An 18,211-nucleotide genomic window follows, 5' to 3' on the forward strand; every position below is an offset into this window, starting at 1 on the left:
TCCAAATCCCAGACTTTGTGAACTCCAGGCAAATACTGTACAAACTGAGCAACATCTTTAGTCCCCTAGGCCAATTGGGGGGGGGAGTGTTGGGGGCAGGGCACATGCACTCATGTACCTGTAGAGGCCAAAAGAAGGTGTATGATCCCCTGGAGCTGGAGTTGAAGGCAGTTGGGAGTGACCTGAAATGTGCTGGGAATTGAACTCTGATCCTCTGCCAATCAGGAAGACCTCTTAACCTCTGAGCATCCCTGCAGCTCCCTCCTTCTAACTCTTACAGCTTGACTGTATCTGGGTTTCCTGATTGACAGTTCTTATCACTACTTTTTAATCTACAGACTTAGAATCCTATCAGTTTTGTGTCCTGAGAGTTTGTGCCTTATCAAGTCTTGGTGGAATAAGTCTAGACTTACTTAGGAAGGGAAACCATATCCCTAGAAAAACCATCCCCAAGTGGAAGTCTGAGATTAACCCTCCCAGAGACCATGGTCCACTCATGAAAGGGGAAGGGGGTCTTGTTCTTCCACATTACTGGGGCTCCTGAGCTCTGTGCTAGGAAAAGCCTTGGAGGAGGCTGGGATGTCATTTACAGGACCTTAGCTGAGGCTCTCAAAAACCCAAGCCACTGGCCCTGGGCTGTAGAAGCCACGCCCTTTGTGCACAGAAATGTACTTATAATATTCTTCACCCTATGCGACACCCACCTGCTCCAGAGTGTGTACTATTACGCCAGCATCCTTTGCTCCGAATGGGACTGGAATGGTGAGTGCCCTTTATCTCTGTCCTGGCTTGAGAGGAACAAGGTGTGCAGCCCCAGGGGATGCTAGAGGAAGCAGTAATCCACCCACGCTTCTGATGTGAGATGTTAGGGGGGCCATGTTCTGTGCGCTCCCCACCTGTGGTCTGTCGATGTAGATAGCCACATCCCTCCAGCAGATCTCAGCTTGGCCTCTGCAGTTCTGGGGTCCTGTTTGACAACATTGTCTTTGTTTCTGTTTCTGACCATAAGCATAACCTTCTCTAGCCAGGTGTGGCTCCAGAGGCAGAGGTGGGTGGATCTCATAGGATGGGTGCTATCCTGGTGTGCTTAGTGAGTTCCAGGTGGGTCAGAGTTATACAGTGAGACCCTGTCTCAAAAACAATTTTTTTTCAAGATGACCCCTTATGACTCTGTACGGTTATGAATCTTACTTTTTTTAATTTTATTTTTAGTTATGGGGGGGGAGGACCGGCACGTGAATGTTTTTTCCCACAGAAGCAAAATATCACTGTAGAGTTGGTTACAGGTGTTTGTGAACCGCCTGATGTGGGTACTGGGGATCGATCTCGGATCCCCTGGAAGAGGAAATACGTGCTGCTCACCACTGAGCCATCTTTTCCAACCTCATCAGTTTTTCTTTGAAGATATGCTGTCTACCTTGTCTTTAATGTTGGAGGGGAATTTATGGTGGACGCCTTATAATTTGTAGCTGTGCGTCTCAGGAAATGAGGGCCATCTACCCTCTTCTGCTCTGCCTTACTGGCCCCTCTACCCCAGACCCTGATGTCATTATGCAGCGGGGAAGCGTGCGGGGCGGGAGCACGAAGGTCTCTCTCAGGAGGCAGGGCAGTCTGCTGGCAGGTGGCTGGCTGACTTCGCCCCGCCCCCGGCCCTAGCCCCGCCTCACTGCTCCGTTTGCATTGGCGCTACCAGCTGTCTCTCTCTGCACTGGGGAGGGGGCGCGCGGCTGCGGTCCCTCTGCAGAGGGCTGCGCGCTCCGCGGCCTCCGGAGCTTCTTGTTTGGGCCCGTGCGCCTCGACCTGGGGAGCAGGGCTGAGCAGAGACTGTGACGTTCTGGGTAAGTAGAGGCAGGACGAGAGTCTCTGGGTCAGGATCGGGGACACTGAGCCCCTGGTGGGAAGGTGACGGCGGCAGATCCGGGGTCCGGGTCACCAGACACAAGGGGCGCGGACTGCAAGGTCGCTGGTCCTCAAGCGTCTCCAGGTGGGTGACCCTGGGCAGTTCTGCCTCCCTCTCGCTTCGCACGCGCTGCAGCTGGTGCCTTGGCACCGGCTACCCAGACCTTTTCCTTCTTCAAGGCTTTTTGGGGGAACTGTGATTTTCGGCTCCAGTCTATGATAATTCTGCAGATAGCTGGAAGCTTCGGGCAGTCTGTTCCACACCCCCGGTATTTTCCTTTCTGAGCATTTTATCCTGAGCCCGGTCTTCTGCCACAGGGGCGTCAAAGCCTGGATAGAGTCCTTCTTCCAGGAGGAAGCTTCGCGGTTCGTGCCTGGTGCTGGGAAAGGTTGCTTGCTCGGCTTAGATAGTGATTGCTCTTTGCTACTCAAGAGGGGAAGACGGTTGTGGTTGTTTTCTGTGGCCTTAGACATGAGATTCTGCCAGCGAAGGACAGCAGGGACATTAAGGTTTCCAAGGTGATCAAGCTCCTCTCAAAGGTAAAGGCAGATCGTTTGCAGTCTTAACAGTCTGCAAAGTTTTAACGCCTGCTGCCGGCATCCTTTCCCTGCCTCAGATACACTTGTTGGGGTGTTATTTCTACAGTGATGTACATTCGAAGAAGCCTCTTGTGCGAACATCTGGGCCATTCAGGTCAGTTTCAGATACTTTCCGGAATAAACGCATTTGAATATTTCTTCTATTGATAGCTTAGAAGGAATGCTCGCTTAGGCTTGGAGACATTAACACTGATGGTTCTAGTGCTGATAAAGGGTGTGTGAGAAGACACTGTAAATGGTTTTTGGTTTCATCATTATTCTAGAATTTTATGTTTCTGTGTAGGAACATGAAACGTACAATACCTAGCTTTTAAAAAGAAAATCTCCTTATATCTTAAAATGATTTTTCAGGGTTCTACAGAGAATTAGAAGCCGGTACCCAAATGAAAGTCCAGTAAAGAATTTACATGCAAGCAGAATAATTTGCCTAACTTAGGATGTCTACCAACTAAAATCCATAGAATTGTTGGGTAAGCACTTTATGTCCCCAATCTTTGAGCCATTCCCTTCTGTAGATTGGTTTTTTTGGTTGGGGGGTGTGTGTGTGTGTGTGTGTGTGTGTGTGTGTGTGTGTGTGTGTTTTAGTACTGGGGATCAAATCCCAGACCTTGTAGCATGCTAGGCCAGTGGTCTATTACTGAGGTGCATGCCCAGACCCACAGCTTAGCTTTACACACTCTTCCATCTTGAGACAGTCTCATGTAGCCAGTGCTGGCTTCAGATACACTATATGGCTGTGGATGACCTTGATCGGTTCTCCTGCCTCCACCTCCCACATGCTGGCATTGCCTCGTGCACCCCCAAAACCAGCCTCAGATGGAAGTCAGAGCACAGGCTTCAGAAGCAGGCAGTCTCGGGTTAAACCTGAGCACTGTGGCTGACTAGCTTTGTAATCTCAGGCAGACTGCTTGCTTGACTGCAGATGGAGAGCTCACCACCTCCTCACGCTGGGATCCTGTGGTGCAGGTTAGAGATGTATGTGAAAGTGCTTAGCACCGCCGTGTACATACGAATTGCACAACCAGTGTTGGCTTTTACCTCACTAACCCCCAGCTGTGTGCAGTTACAGTGGGAAAGTGTGAGTGGCAGACACCGGTGAAAATGTCAAAGTTACACAACAACTTTAGATGGGAGAATGACAGCAATGCTGGGTTTTTCTGAGAGTGTGTATGGAAAATAGCACCTCCTTGATGGAATGTACATTTTTAGAACGGAAACCGTATGCTACAATAGAAAGAACACCAGAGAGTCAGAATTTCTACTTCTAACTCTGGCTAGGACCTCATCAAGCCTAAGGCTTTCTGCAAGCCCACTGCCCACTTGGGAGCTCAATTTTGTCATTGGGCCGTACTTGATTAATCTTGAATCATCTCCTAAGTCCCTAGCAGTGCCATAGTTCTTTACTATGTGATGAGAAGGGAGTCCAGCTGCCCTATCACCCTGCTCTCTGAGGTTTAGTTGTTGTTGCTTGTTAAACTTTTTATGAGAGGCCACGACAATTCATGGAGAAGTCAATTAAGGGCCAGGGCACTCTTGCAGAGTGACCACAAACAAAGTTTTGTCAAAAAATAATAGAACAAAATGGGTTCGCACAGGAAGCTCTTTGGCTAGGGCAAAAGCAAGACTCATTTTGTAGCCATGGTTGTTTTGGTATGTCTTGCAGGACATAGGCCCCCACAGGACATATGCCCCATATGATGTAAGTTTATATTAAAAATAATAGGCCCATGATGAAATATAACCCCACTTTTTTCTCTTATCAGGTTGGTCTTTGAATAAAGGAGAATTTTATCCAGGAAAGAGCTTTCATTCAAAGGAGAAGTTAAAGGAAGAAATCATAAGCAACAGATAAACAAGGCAGCTATGTCCTGAAAGGGCCATAGAAACAACTGTGGAGTGGAAACAGGGCGGGCACCCGGGAGAAATTCCACCTGGTGTGATCTTTTTGTCACAAAAGGCTTCAAGAGGAAGAGAGAAGACACTTCCCAGAGGATGAAAGAGTGTAGTGTAAAAATGGAGAGCAGAGTTTCTGAGATTCAGATAGAAACTAAGGATGAGAAGGGGCCAGTAGCTGTTTGTCCTCAGGAAGAGAGGCAGCAGAGAAAAACAGCCACTCTTTGCTTCAAGAGAAGGAAGAAAGCAAACAAAATGAAGCCTAAAGCTGCTTCCAAGACTGCTGGGGTGACAAAGAAGCATCCCCCAGAAGCCGGAGCTTCTGACCAGCCACAGCCAGCGGGGGCCTGGGCCTCCATCAAACGCCTTGTCACACACAGGAAAAGGTCAGGGTCTTCGGAGAAGCAGAAGCCATCTGAGGCTGAAGGGCAGCCCGAGGACAAGGCTTTTCCTAAGAAAAAGGCAAAATCCAGACTCAGGATTCCTTGCATAAGATTCTCAAGAGGGACAAAGAGAAGTCATCCCTCTAAACTCACAGACGACTCAGACTACAACCTCAGAGTCCAGGGAGGGGCCGACGACTTAGAGATAAAAACCCAGACCCAGTCGGCTGACCAGGCTAAGTCCACCCAGGGCCCACAGGAAAGCGGGTTGGTGGAAGGCGGTAAGGAGGCCCAAGAATCCCATGTCAGCAACAGCATCACATCTAGAGAGAATGTGATTTCCGTAGAACTGGAATTAGAAAATGAGGCTTCTGCTATTCAGATGGGAACTCCAGTGCTGGAAAAGGAAACTAAAGGGATTAAGGAAAAGCCAAGTGTGCAAGAGAAGCAAGCAAGTCCAGAAGCAGACAGCTCCCGTCCAGCGGCTTCTGATGTTCCTGCCTCACAAGCAACTGCTTATCAACGCGGTGTGGAAGAACCCAGTGGCGGCACCCAAGAAAGTGCACCAAGTAGGAAAGATGACAGAAGTGCAGCTGAGGAAAAGAAATCCGGAGAAACTGCGCTGAGCCAGGCTCAAGAAACTACATTGAGCCAAGCAGAGGAAGCTGCTGTCAGCCAGGCAGACAAGAGCGCAGTGGCCCAGACAGAGGAAGTTGCTATGGCCCAGACAGAGGAAGCCGCTGTGGCCCGGGCAGAGGAGGCCACCGTGGCCCAGGTGAAGGAAACTGCAGCGGCCCGGGCGGAGGAGGCCACCGTGGCCCAGGTGAAGACTGCAGCGGCCCGGGCGGAGGAGGCCACCGTGGCCCAGGTGAAGGAAACTGCAGCGGCCCGGGCGGAGGAGGCCACCGTGGCCCAGGTGAAGGAAACTGCAGCGGCCCGGGCGGAGGAGGCCACTGTGGCCCAGGTGAAGGAAACTGCAGTGGTGGAGGAAGGTAAACTGAGGCAGGCAGAGGTAACCACAGTGACCCAGGTGGAGGAAGCCCCAATGGCCCAGGTGGAGGAAGGTAAACTGAGTCAGGCAGAGGAAGCCACCATGGCCCAGACAGAGGAGGTCACCGTGGCCCAGGTGGAGGAAACTGCAGTGGCCCAGGCAGAGGAAGCCGCTGTGGCCCAGGTGGAAGAAGGTAAACTGAGCCAGGCAGAGGAAGCTGCACGGAGCCAGGCAGAGGAAGCTGCACGGAGCCAGGCACCAGATCTGAAAGAAAATGGAATTGATGCAGAGAAACCCAAATCAGAAGAAAGCAAAAGAATGGAGCCAATTGCTATTATCATTACAGACACTGAGATCAGTGAATTTGATGTTAAGAAATCTAAAAATGTCCCTAAGCAATTCCTAATGTCAATGGAAAATGAGCAAGTAGGGGTTTTTGCTAATGATAGTGATTTCGAAGGGAGAACTTCAGAACAATATGAAACACTCTTAATAGAAACAGCCTCTTCTCTCGTCAAGAATGCTATCCAGTTGTCTGTAGAACAGCTGGTTAATGAAATGGTTTCCGAGGATAATAAAATAAATACTCTGTTACAGTGACTTCATCTCCAGATCATGGGAAAGGAAGGAAACAACTCGAAGATGAATTCTTTCATACGTTTGTGGCACTTCTTTCTCAGTCATAAATGAAAGGCTTGTCATCTGTGGGATTTAAAGGTGCAACTCCAGCCCAGAAGTGCTCAAGAATGAATAAAGTTTATAAAACTAATCGGAAACACGGTCACTTCTGGGCTGGAGGGAGTCAGCACAGGTCACAAGGTGCAGTGACATGCAGAAACGACAAATGACGAGCTCGGTGTGTTGAGGAAGACCACTTATCGAGCACTCGGCATGCTGTATGCCCCTTGCTGTTCCCTAATGCCATGAAGTCTGGGTCTTTCCTGATGGTTCAACCCTGTATATAGGCGAACACTGCCTTCGTTTTTCTTTTACAGTATGTTTTTCCTGTGGTTCTAATGGTGAATCAGGTAAGCTGATATCTAGTCCCGCACAGGTTCCTTACAAAAGCCATTCACAAGTTCCTTCAGCCAGGCAAGTAGTTAACAAGTGTGTGAGTGCTTTTTCTTCTCTTCCTTCTGCCCAGAAAACGTGTACATAGCCATCTCTGTGCGGACCTATCTGCTGAGACGTTTAGAAACAAATACATAAAGGGAATAGTATTTTTCATCCAGAAGGCAAACTTCCTAGATAACAAAGGATTCCCTTAGTAGAGCGACTTCTGAAGGTCCAGGAAAACCATAATATTCTTGTGAAAATGTTTCCTCTTCACCAAACATGAACTATGTATACCGCTGAATAAAAAGTCATAATTCATGCTAAAGCATAGACTTTTCAACACCAATGTTTTTTTTTTTTTTTTTTTTTTTTTTTTTTTTTGTTGTTGTTGTGTCTAGCCATGATCCTATAACATACTTCCCAACCCCACGGGTTAGGGTTCATATTGTACAGCACCCCCACCCCACTATCTAACCTAAGTGATGATGTTACTACTTGTTACAACAGAGGCTGGACAGATGGTATGATGGCTGTTGAAGAGCATCTGGAGGCACAGACACCAATGGTTTTCGTTCGGCTCTGCATATACACTGTTTATGGACTGCATATGCATACATTGCTTTTTTCCTATACTTTCATTTTGTAAATATACATATTGTAATCACTTACAGAAGTAACTAATGTGGCTTTGGAATTTAACCAAATGATGGATGTTTAGCAAGATTCTTAGCTGGAATGTGAAGCTATTTTCTGCAGGCTTGCCTGTCTTCATGTTTTAAATTTAGCCAGATAAAAACACATGACCCCCCTCCCAATAAATTTCTTTTAATTGTGTACCTTTTAGACACAAAATCACTTCTAAGTCATCTTTGAGAGAATACTTTAACCCACTGTGTATGGTGCTAAAAGACTTGTATAGCTACCAGCAAATATGTTTAAAGTGAACAGTTTTAAATACCTGATTAAGGTTGGTGCGCTTTGCAGTATTTTAAGTAATCCTGTATCTGTTTGTTTACTATAAGAATGGCTCCAAGCCAATATACTTGCATTAAAGTTTCTGATAATCTCATGAATAAGAAAAAGCTATAAGAGACACAACACTTAGCAATTACTTACGGTATTTTGGATTAGGGAATTTTGAAAAACAGAAAGTAAATATGTAATTTGGAGGTAAGAAGGTAGCCCCAAGTTTCAAGTTTTGGAGAGGGGTGTATGTGTGTGTGCATGTGTGTATTCCCTATACTGCTGTTTGATAAATACACCTCTCATTAGAATGCATTATGACTGATTGTTTTTACCAAAAAATATATTCTCATTCATTCTTAATTGGTTTCTCTGGCTTTCCTAGGCACTTAAATAGAGTTACCGTCTGGAAATAGAATACAGAAATTCATCAGTGTATTGCATAGCTGCTATATGGCTAAATCATAGGGAAGTTTAGGGTGATCCAAACTGTTCTTTTGTTACAAAAATAAGCAGGAACCAGAGGGATGGCTTGGAAATTACCATATTTTATTATGATAAGATATATTTCCAGCAGTTTGACCTTCTATGCAAAATATGAAGATTCTCACTCAATTTATACCCCTTTGGGCTTAAACTGACCAGTTTAAAGGCATCAATTTAGCCATCATTAATCTCTCACATTAATTTTAATTGAAATTTGCCTTTAATGAGCATTTATCAGTTAGGATCAGGTTTCTTTTTGAGCTCAAAACTTTCTAAGGCTGGGGGTGGGTCTATCAGCTACTTGATAATTTTTCAATATATTCTCTTCACCCTCTTAAGAGTCAAGTATTGTTCACTCCTTACAACACAGAGAATATAAGCATTTGCCATGGTGTGTGTGTGTGTGTGTGTGACTATTCACTTAACATTTTTTTCAAAGCACTTTTTAGGATATTAAAAATAGTACCTGGTAACATTTAAGTAAAGGTAGCAGAAAACAAAAGAACTTTCCAACAGAAATCATGTTCCTTGCCACCTCCTCCACCTCCAAGAATAATGAGCGTGTGGCACAAATGAAGTGAGCTTCAGAGACGCTGTCTGCATAATTTTCCTCCACGGCAATGGGTCTGACAGCATGAAGATGGTAATGACCTTAATTGGTCTACTATTTAGTGGGGTCTTAGATGCAGCGTTATTTCTGAGGGAGATGGTGTGTGACCTGTGAGAAGGCCCTGGGCCAGCCTTGCCCTTACGTGTGGCCCAGAGTTCATTTCATCTGCAAATGTCTAGCTTCAATTTGCCTTATTTTTTATAGTTGAGAATTTTTTAAGGGGTTGTGGCAGGGTTTTTAAAAACCCCGTTGTTTGAAAAGATCCTTTTGTGGACTTCCCTGAGTCAGTATTCTACTTTCTAGTTTAATACTAACTATGCCAGGATTTGACTTTTCTGCCTGCCAATTTTTGCATTTAAAAAAAAAAAAATAACTTCATGTAAGTTGTAGGTTCCAGTTCCTGTCTTACTGTGTAACAAAGTTTCTTATATGGAGCTGACAATTTCAATCCATTCTGCATTTTATTGCACATTTTTAAAAGGAATTTTTTGTAATGATCCCTGACGACAAAAATCTGTTAGAATGAATCTACATCAAGTATAGGTGCCCCGAATAATTAGATCCAAGATGTATTAGCTTCCCGCCTGTCTATACCCTGATAATAGGGCCTCCCACACCATCCTGGGCAGGGTGTGTGGGGGGGGGGGAGAAGGAAGTGGTAACAGAAGTCAGGATGGGGGAAAGGCAGAGCCACGGCAGTGCAAAAAGATAAATGCTAAACAGGGAAGTGAAAAGAGTGGCTTTGTCTGGAATGGGGAGCTGGGACCTGAATACAGCGGCACTCTGATTTGTGGCCAGGCTCAGGAAAAGGCCCGCATAAGGCCTCACCTGCCAGTTCTGTGCCTGTAAAAACGTTAAGAGGATGAGCCTTACAAAATAAGAATGCCATTTTTGTATTCCCCTTAAAATTAGTATTCCTGTGAATCAGAGGCTCATATTAAAGAAACAATACTCTGTAGAGATAAGGTTTTCAAGTTGAATTAATTGATGTACTGACTAACACAGAATAAATGTTATATTAGCTTATTTATTTTATCTGTGTCTTTATAAAAAAAGGAATATGGTAAATTACATTCACTTCCTAAAACTGTGGTGATCACACTGATGAGAACATTTAGTTCTATAAAAAGTTCCATTCTGCTAGGGGTGCACAGACGTTACCACCCAGGCATAAAGGAGTTCACCTCCAGCAAAGAAATGCGAACAGAACACTGAGCTGGTACAACTACAAGAGTGACAATTCTGGATTTAATGCCATCAGAACTTTGGGCTCTGGAGCCCAGTGACACAGTACGTGATACATGCTTATTCCCAAAAACCAAATCAAGCAAAAAGGAAGTTTCATTATTTCTTACCAATTGCATGAGTTGCTTTTCTGGTTTTGGTGTTTTGTTTGTTTGTTTGTTTTGGGGGGATTGGGGTTTTATTTTATTTATTTACTTACTCATCCATTCATTCATTTATTCATTCATTTATTTATTTTTGGACAGTGTTTCTCTGTGTAGCCTTGACTGTTCCGGAACTTGTTCTGTAGACCAGGCCAGCTTCAAATCCCAGATCCAACTGCCTCTGCCTCCCAAGTGCTGGGATTAAAGGTGTGTGCCACCATCGCCCAGCCTGTCTTTTCTGTATTATATTATTCTATAAATTGTTAATAATCTCTATGGTTTCATAAATGAGCCACAGTGTGGAAGGGCTTACGTTATTCACAGGATATCAACTTTAGTTGGTTGTTTCACAAGTTTGATTTCCTAACACCCTCATTTCATTGTATCCCCACGACTGCTTTGGTTATATTGTGAGACAGGCAAGCCTTGAACATCTGTGTGATCCCCCTGCCTCAGCCTCCCAAGTGCTGAAGCTACTGGCATGCACTGCTAGGTTGACCTCTGCTATTCTCTAACTGCAACTTAATAGTAATAATTGGGTGCAATGAGACTGTATTTTCCAAATCTCAGGACCCACTGAAAAGTTGGTAGCATCTTCAAGATCCTGGCTGTGTGCTTCACTTACTGCCTTATGTTACACAAGCACTGCACATACATAGCTAATTTTACATGCTTCAGAATTGTATGTTATTATTACTATTATTACTGTTGCTGTTATTTTACTTTTTTGAGGCAGGGACTCTCTATGTAGTCCTGCTGTTCTGGAACTCACTAAGTAGATCAGGCTAGCCTCAAAATCACAGAGATTCGCCTGCCTCTGTTTCCCAAACGCTGGGATTAAAGCTGTTGGCAACACCTGGCTCTTGAGAATTTTAAAAGATTATTTTTGTTATATGACACAGGGTCTGTGTAGCTCATGCTGGCCCCAGACTCAAGATCCTCCTGCCTCTGCCTGCACCTCATGAGTGCTGGGATTACAAGAATGTCACCACACTGGGGATAAAGCTTCATGAAATCAAATTTCCTAATAGAAAAGGCACACCACCCTTTACAGACTGTACTCACCACCAAGTATCTAATTTCTTATAGTCTCACTTTAACCCTAAAGTCTAGAGTGCCCATGTCCCTCTCGATTTGATTTCCTGGGGGCTTTTCATTAGTTTGGGGGAATGGAGTAAATACATGTGCCCACTTGACAGAGTCAAGTTGGCTCAAGCTTTACGAACAGCGAGGGAAAATCCAGGAATGGGGGGAGGGGCTGGGACTGTCAGCCTTAGCATGGCCTCGGTAAATGTCAGCCAACCAGAATGGTGCAAAGAATTACCCCATGTTAGCAAGATTCCTCATCCTTTGTTTTGTCGCTAAACTCAAGACTTTTAGCCTTGGCTTTCATCTGGGACTTATGGGATAAATTCAAGAAGAAGGGTGGGAGCAAGGGCACCTTGTGAGGGAGCTTTTCAAGTTCTGTAGATGATAGACAACTCTCATCCAAGCCAGAGTATGGAGTGGGGGGACCAGGATAGATTTGTAACTGTGCTGGGAATCAAACCCAGGGCCTTGTGGGTGCTGGGCAAGTGCTCTGCCACTAAGCCACATTGCCAGCAATCTTGACTCTCATGACCATGTAATTAGTGGGCAGGATTAAGCTTCTCATGCACTTTTCACAGCAACACTTACACACCTGAGCCTTCCACTTCTGCTTTCCTGGGACTTGCAGAGCGCAGGAGGACACTGAGGTAGACACAGTCACTTGTAACTGCCCAAATGTTTATTTTGAGGGGAGGAGATGCTGAATACTGAATCTGGGAATTGTCTATGTTCACCATGAACTCTACTACTGGAAACCCACACCCTAATCTTTCACTACCAGACTCCTGCACTGACATCTCTTCCTTCTTGTGTAAGGAAGGTCTGGTCAGTATCCGTCATCAGTAGTTCTCTGGTCCACCCCTGGCAACAGCCAAGATTCTAGGATAGGCTTTTCATGGACTTGGAGCACAGAACAAGGTCATGCCAAGCTGTAGAATTGCCCTTGGACCTGGAGCACTAAAGTGGAGCACTGCCCAGACAGAATGTGTGTGTGTGTGTGTGTGTGTGTGTGTTTTGCCTACATGTATATGTGTGCATCACTTGCATGCCTGGTGCCAGTGTCAAAGTCCCCAGAACTGGAGTTACAGATGGTTGTGAGCTTCCCTAGGAGCACTGGGAATCAAGCCCAGGTCCTCTGTAAGAGCAACGAGTGCTCTTGACAGCTGAGCAGTCCTCCAGCCTGAACTTCTGATGTTCTTGCTTCTACTTCCCTTCCCAAGTGCTGGAATTATAGGTGTGTGCCACCACACCATTTATGTGGCACTGGGGATCCACCCAAAGTTTTATGTATGCCAGGCAAACACTCTACAAACTGACCCACAACCCCACATTTTAAATCTTAGATTTATACACTGAATGTGTGTTCTCAGTGCTGTGACTACATGCTTAGCAAAAGTGACTTGAGACAGGATTTATTTTGGTTCATGGTTTGAGAGTACAAGCCATGGGCTTCTTCATGCAGCTGGTCACACTGGGTCCACCTTCAGGAAACAGAGGATGAACACAAGCTCTCAGCTAATTGTCTTCTATCTATTCGGTCCAGGACCCCAGCTCATGGAAGGGCGAAGCCCATAATGAAAGTGGGTCTTCCTACTCAAGTAACCTGATCCAGATAATCTCCCACAGACATGCTTAGATCCCGTTGACAATCAAAATTAGCCAGCCAGGTGTGGTGGCACATGTCTTTACTTCCCAAGCAGAGGCAGGAGGATCTCTATGAGTTTAAGGCAAACCTGGTCTACATGACAGTTCCAAGACACCCAGGGCCACATAGAGAGTCCCATTAAAATAAACAAACAAAAACAAAAAGAAGTCACCATTGCAGATACCGAGTATTTTTAGATTAGTATAATTTCCTGTAATAGTAAAAATTGCTATTTGTGCAGAAATCCAAAGTAACAGTGTTTTAAATCTCAGGGTTTAGACTAGGAGAACCAAGCCTGTGACACAGCCTGCAGCCACCATTAAATTAATAAACAAAAACAATTCCAGGAGGAAGCAGAGCAAGGCTGGCATAGCTCGCTGTGCAGCTGCACAGCCAGCCTCAAAAGCGTTCATAGGTGAGCTTTGTTCCCCGAGTACCGAGTATAATCTCTGACCGTTGTGGGGCTTCTGAGTATAGACGGCAGGGCAGGCTACATCCACACAGGTGCTGAAGAGTGGGGTTTCTGGTCTTCTGCTTTTTCTTTCAGTTTAAAACACTGAAATGGGGAGCAGCAAGGACTATGTGTCCATGTGGAGAGCATGCCCAGAGAGTGCATGCCCAGAGAAAGACCCTGGGCTTAATGCTCAGTACTGTGTGTGTGTGTGTGTGTGTGTGTGTGTGTGTGTGTGTGTGTGTGTGTGTGCTCATAAAGATTAATCTGGGTGGGGTGGGTCCACCTGTAATCCTTGCATTCTGGAAGCATTGAGACAAGAGGACTGGGAACTCAAGTTAAAAAACAAACAAACAAAAACAACCCCAAAATAAGCGAATCAGGAACCACTGTATAACAGTACCTGAAACTGCAGATGTCGGGTGAGATGCTGATGCAGGGCAAAATTAGCCTAAGAAGAATTTTGAGTTTTCCCTCTCCCTCCAGGTCTTGGGTGTGCATTAAAGAACTTTGTCCCTTGCCTTCATACCTTAATCTACATAGGATTTGGACTCTACAGCTTTCACCACAGAAAAACATGGCAGAGCTGAATTCACAAGTTTTGTTCTTCAAAGGTATGAGACACACACAAATCTCCCCTGGACCTTATTGCAGGCTGAGCATCAGACAACTGCATGGATAAGGGTGGCCTGGCTGCTTAGGCCTCCTTCCCTGTAAGCATTGGCTTCTAGTCCCCAGAAGAGAAGGGACAAAGAATATACAAGAATCCTCAGGCTAGACTTGAGAAACCCTCAGAAACAGTGGACCTGAACAAGGGGGAGCTCATGGACACCAGACTGATTGCTGGGAAGCCAGCATAGGACTGACCCAGACCCCCTGAATGTGGGTGTCAGTTAGGAGGACTGGGCAGTCTATGGGGCCTCTGGTAGTGGATCAGTATTTGTCCCTAGTATACGAATGGACTTTGGGAGCCCATTCCACATAGAGGGAAACTCCCTCAGCCTAGACACATAGGGGAGGGCCTAGGCCCTGCCCCAAATGATATGACAGACTTTGAAGACTCCCATGGAAGGTCTCACCCTTCCTGAGGAGCAGAAAGGGGATGGGATGGGGGTTGGGATGGGGACAGGGGAGGAAGGCAGGGTGAGGGAACTGGGATTGACAAATAAAACAAGCTTGTTTTAAATTTAAATAAAAAATATTATCATAAAAAAAGGAACTGAAAAAAAAAGAATGACAATAGATGCGAATGTCACCTCTCTAAAAAATTCTGTAAGCTAATGGTACTGAGGTCTGATACCACCCACTTGTGCCCCTAGGCAGGCAGGACCCATGACTGGGCCCTGTCATGGGTACTTGTAAAAGGGAAAAAAAAAAAAAAAAAAAGAATCCCCCTACAGCACTGCCATTCCCTCGTGTTTCTGACAGGAGGGGACAGACACCATGGGTTTGATAGTTTGAGGGTTACTTTCTGTTATTTTGATACAATATCACCAAATTGTTTCAACTTGGAAAGGTCTAACATTGTGAAAACACCGGCAGAAAATTATCTGGGAGAAGATGGGGGTCGTTTCTCAAGAAGGCTCAGCTGTATGGAAACTTAAGCACTAGTTCAAAGCTGGAGGAAAATACAAGCAATAACTCTGGAGACAGATGGGGGCGGAGAGCTAAAAAGGGCGGTCGATGAGAGTGGGGAAGACTAGTCAAGAGGGACCTGGGTAGAAGGGAGAAAAGAAGGAATCTAAGGGCATCCCCGCAGTTAACGGAAACTGTAGTTATGAAAGGCAAGTGTGCACGCGCATGTGTGCATGTGTACGTGTGTGCGTATGTGCTTGCATGTAGAGGAGAGGCAAGATGGCAAGATGAAAGCCAGGCAGTCCCAGTTCTAGCCTCTTCTAGGAAGCTCCATACTGATTTCCAGTAGCTGTGCCAATCTGTGTACCCACCGGCAGTTTATGATTTCTTTTCCTGCCTCTTATTTTCTTGGTGTAGCCTTCTGACTGTGGAGAGATGGAGTCTCAACGTGGCTTTAATTCTTCCTCGGTGGTGGCTAAGAATATCAAGAACTTTTGAACACGTTTACTAGCCCTTTGTATTTCATCTTCTGAGAATGGGCTCTTTAGCCCATTTGGCAACTGGATTGCTTGGGTTGTTTTGAGTAAGCCTGTGTTTAGCTTTTTGAGTTCTTTATATATTCTAGATAGCAATCCTGTCAGATACACAGACAGTAAAGTTCTTCTCCCCTTCTGTAGGTTGCCATTTACTCTTTTTCCTTTGCTACAGGAGCTGTGCTCTGCCTGTGTTTTTGAAACAGGGTCTCTCTATATAGCCCTGGCTGTCCTGGAACTAGCTCTGTAAACCACTCTGGCCTCAAACTCACAGAGATCCGCCTGACTCTGCCTGGAATTAAAGGGGTGCAAAGCTACACCTGGGTGTGTAGACAGTCTTAATCTCATGCAATCCTACCTGCCAGTTCTTGGCTCTGTTTCCTAGTTGTGCCTCTTCTGGGTACACACCTGAGTAATTCCGCATCAACAAGCCACAGAGATACTGCCACATCCATGCTTGTTACAGCACAATTCACAATAGCCAAGTTAGGGTCCTAGGTGTCCATCAATAAAGAAGACATGGAAAACATACACATAAGTTTCATTCAGCCATAAGAATGAAAGAGTCGTTTGTCAGAAAATGGATGTAACTGGAGATTATACTACGAAAAATAAGATGGGTGCTGAAAAAAAAAAATGCATGCCTTTGTCCTTCCTTTTCCTTCTCATACATGTGACATAAACGGAAGGAGGTAGGACAGCTGGGTGTGGTGGCACACGCCTTTACTGTCAGCACATGGAAGGTAGAGATGGATGGATGTCTGTGTTTGAAGTAGCTCTGGTCTATGTAGTAAGTTCCAGAATGGCCAGAGCTATATAATTGAGAGGCTCTGTCTCAAAAATACATACATACATACATACGTACATACATACATACATACCAACAAAAAATTAAAAGGGATACCAGGGGAGACAAACGAGTGGGGGAAAGAAATGGGAGAGGATGACTGTGGTCAAAACACATGATATCCTTGAAACTGACTCTGTGAAACCCAACACTGTATGTAATATTCATTACATGCCAATAAAATAATGAAAGAAAAAGATCAAGCAAGGTAGGACTTTCTCCAATGTCTCCATTTTAGCTCTTAGGCAGAAAACATTAACTGAATTTGATACATGAGTAGGAGAGTCAATGTCACTGGAATAAAATCCCATGGCCTTACTATGAATGACATGCAAAAATCCTCAAAATTGTGCAGTACTACAACCATACTGTGCCCTTATGTGCGGATGCGTGTCCTGTAAGTCAGATGCAGAGGGATGTCAAGACACTATCACCTAACACAGACTGACTGTAAAGTTAGGGAAGGTCCAGATGCAGCTTGTCAAATCCCAAATGAATTGCAGAGTAATAGCAAAACTGAGAACACCCACTTTTATGGAACGCTGGTGCCATCTTCTGGCCAGATTAAAATTCACACAAATTACAAACTACAGTCATATTGTTCTTTTAACGGATCTTAGAGCTACAGTTACTTACTTTAAACATTAATAGATTTAAAACTGCCTTGGCCTGAAAGTGGAAGCACATGTTTCTAACCCCAGAACCTGGGAGGCTGCGGTAAGAAGATTATGAGTCCGAGGCCAACCTGTGCTATAGAACAAAATGACTGGGATTTTTTGTTGATGAATAATGATTTGATTTGACTTGTGTTTGTAGTGTGTTGTGTATGTACTTGTCAATGTGGGTGGGTGCGTGTGCACCAGACTTCATATGGGCCACTCCTCCAAAGCTCTCCCATCCTTTTTTTTTTTTTTTTTTTTTTTTTTTTGAGGCAAGGTTTCTCACTCACTGAGTCAATGACTTCAGGGATCCACCTGTCCATCTGTGTCCGTCCCTCCACTTCACCACATACTGTAGTTACAGGCGTGTGCAACAGTGCAGGCTTCATATGTGGGTTCTGGGGATACAAACTTGGGTCCTGATGCTTGTCAAATGGCACTTTACCTACTAAGCCATTCCTGAAGCTCTATTTCTGACTTTAATAATCCAATTCAACATCTTCTAAAAAGCTGTGATAAACAGAACTGTGCAAACAGAACTGACTTTGGGACAAACATCATACATTCCATTGGGTAGGTAATAACTCCAAAATGACTAGATAGAAATCCCAATCACAGATTTAAAGCTTTTAGACCAGGGCTAATGACCACAACTCTACTGACACCTGGAGTGGGTAACTGAGTGAGGCAGGAATGGGAGATACCCTCTTTTTGTTGTTCTGTTGAGACAGGGTCTCTCTGTAGCTTTGGAGCCTGTCCTGGAACTGTCTCTGTAGACCACGCTGGCCTCAAACTCACAGAGATCTATCGGTCTGTGCCTCCTGAGTGCTGGGATTAAAGGCGTGTGCCACCACTGCCCAGCAAGACATGCCCCCTTTTATGACATGTTCAGCAATCTCATTGTTCTCCACCCACTAGATGTCAATAGCAATCTTATCATGCCCTCCATGCAGGCATAATTACCCCAAACATCTCCACATTGCCAACCATCCTCACGGCGAAGATAGTTTTTAGTCAGTTAATGTTGTGTTGGCTGAGCTATGGGATGTGTTTTAGCATATATTATTTTGCAGGATTGCACTCAAGGCCTTGTGTGTGGTAGGCAAGCCCTCTGCTGAGCCACACTCCCATTCCCTACTCTGG

General features: G+C 45.2%; 1 protein-coding gene across 3 annotated transcripts; it reads left to right on the forward strand.

Annotated features, from left to right (window-relative positions):
• Positions 1-1,848: 1,848 nt before the first annotated feature.
• On the forward strand, positions 1,849-7,161 carry Akap5 (A-kinase anchoring protein 5). Of its 3 annotated transcripts, XM_051196029.1 has the most exons (3): positions 2,857-2,969; positions 4,263-5,598; positions 5,644-7,161. In XM_051196029.1, the coding sequence occupies exons 2-3, from the start codon at positions 4,492-4,494 to the stop codon at positions 6,364-6,366; spliced, it is 1,830 nt and encodes a 609-aa protein (XP_051051986.1). In that variant the 5' UTR covers positions 2,857-2,969; positions 4,263-4,491; the 3' UTR covers positions 6,367-7,161. The 3 variants fall into 3 exon arrangements, with proteins under 3 accessions (XP_051051985.1, XP_051051986.1, XP_051051984.1); XM_051196028.1 differs by lacking the exon at positions 2,857-2,969 and adding an exon at positions 1,849-1,984 and having other exon boundaries at positions 4,263-7,161; XM_051196027.1 differs by having other exon boundaries at positions 4,263-7,161.
• Positions 7,162-18,211: the final 11,050 nt, after the last annotated feature.

The sequence above is a fragment of the Phodopus roborovskii genome, unplaced genomic scaffold (genome assembly GCF_943737965.1).
Source record: "Phodopus roborovskii unplaced genomic scaffold, PHOROB, whole genome shotgun sequence".
Classification (NCBI taxonomy): Eukaryota; Metazoa; Chordata; class Mammalia; order Rodentia; family Cricetidae; genus Phodopus; species Phodopus roborovskii.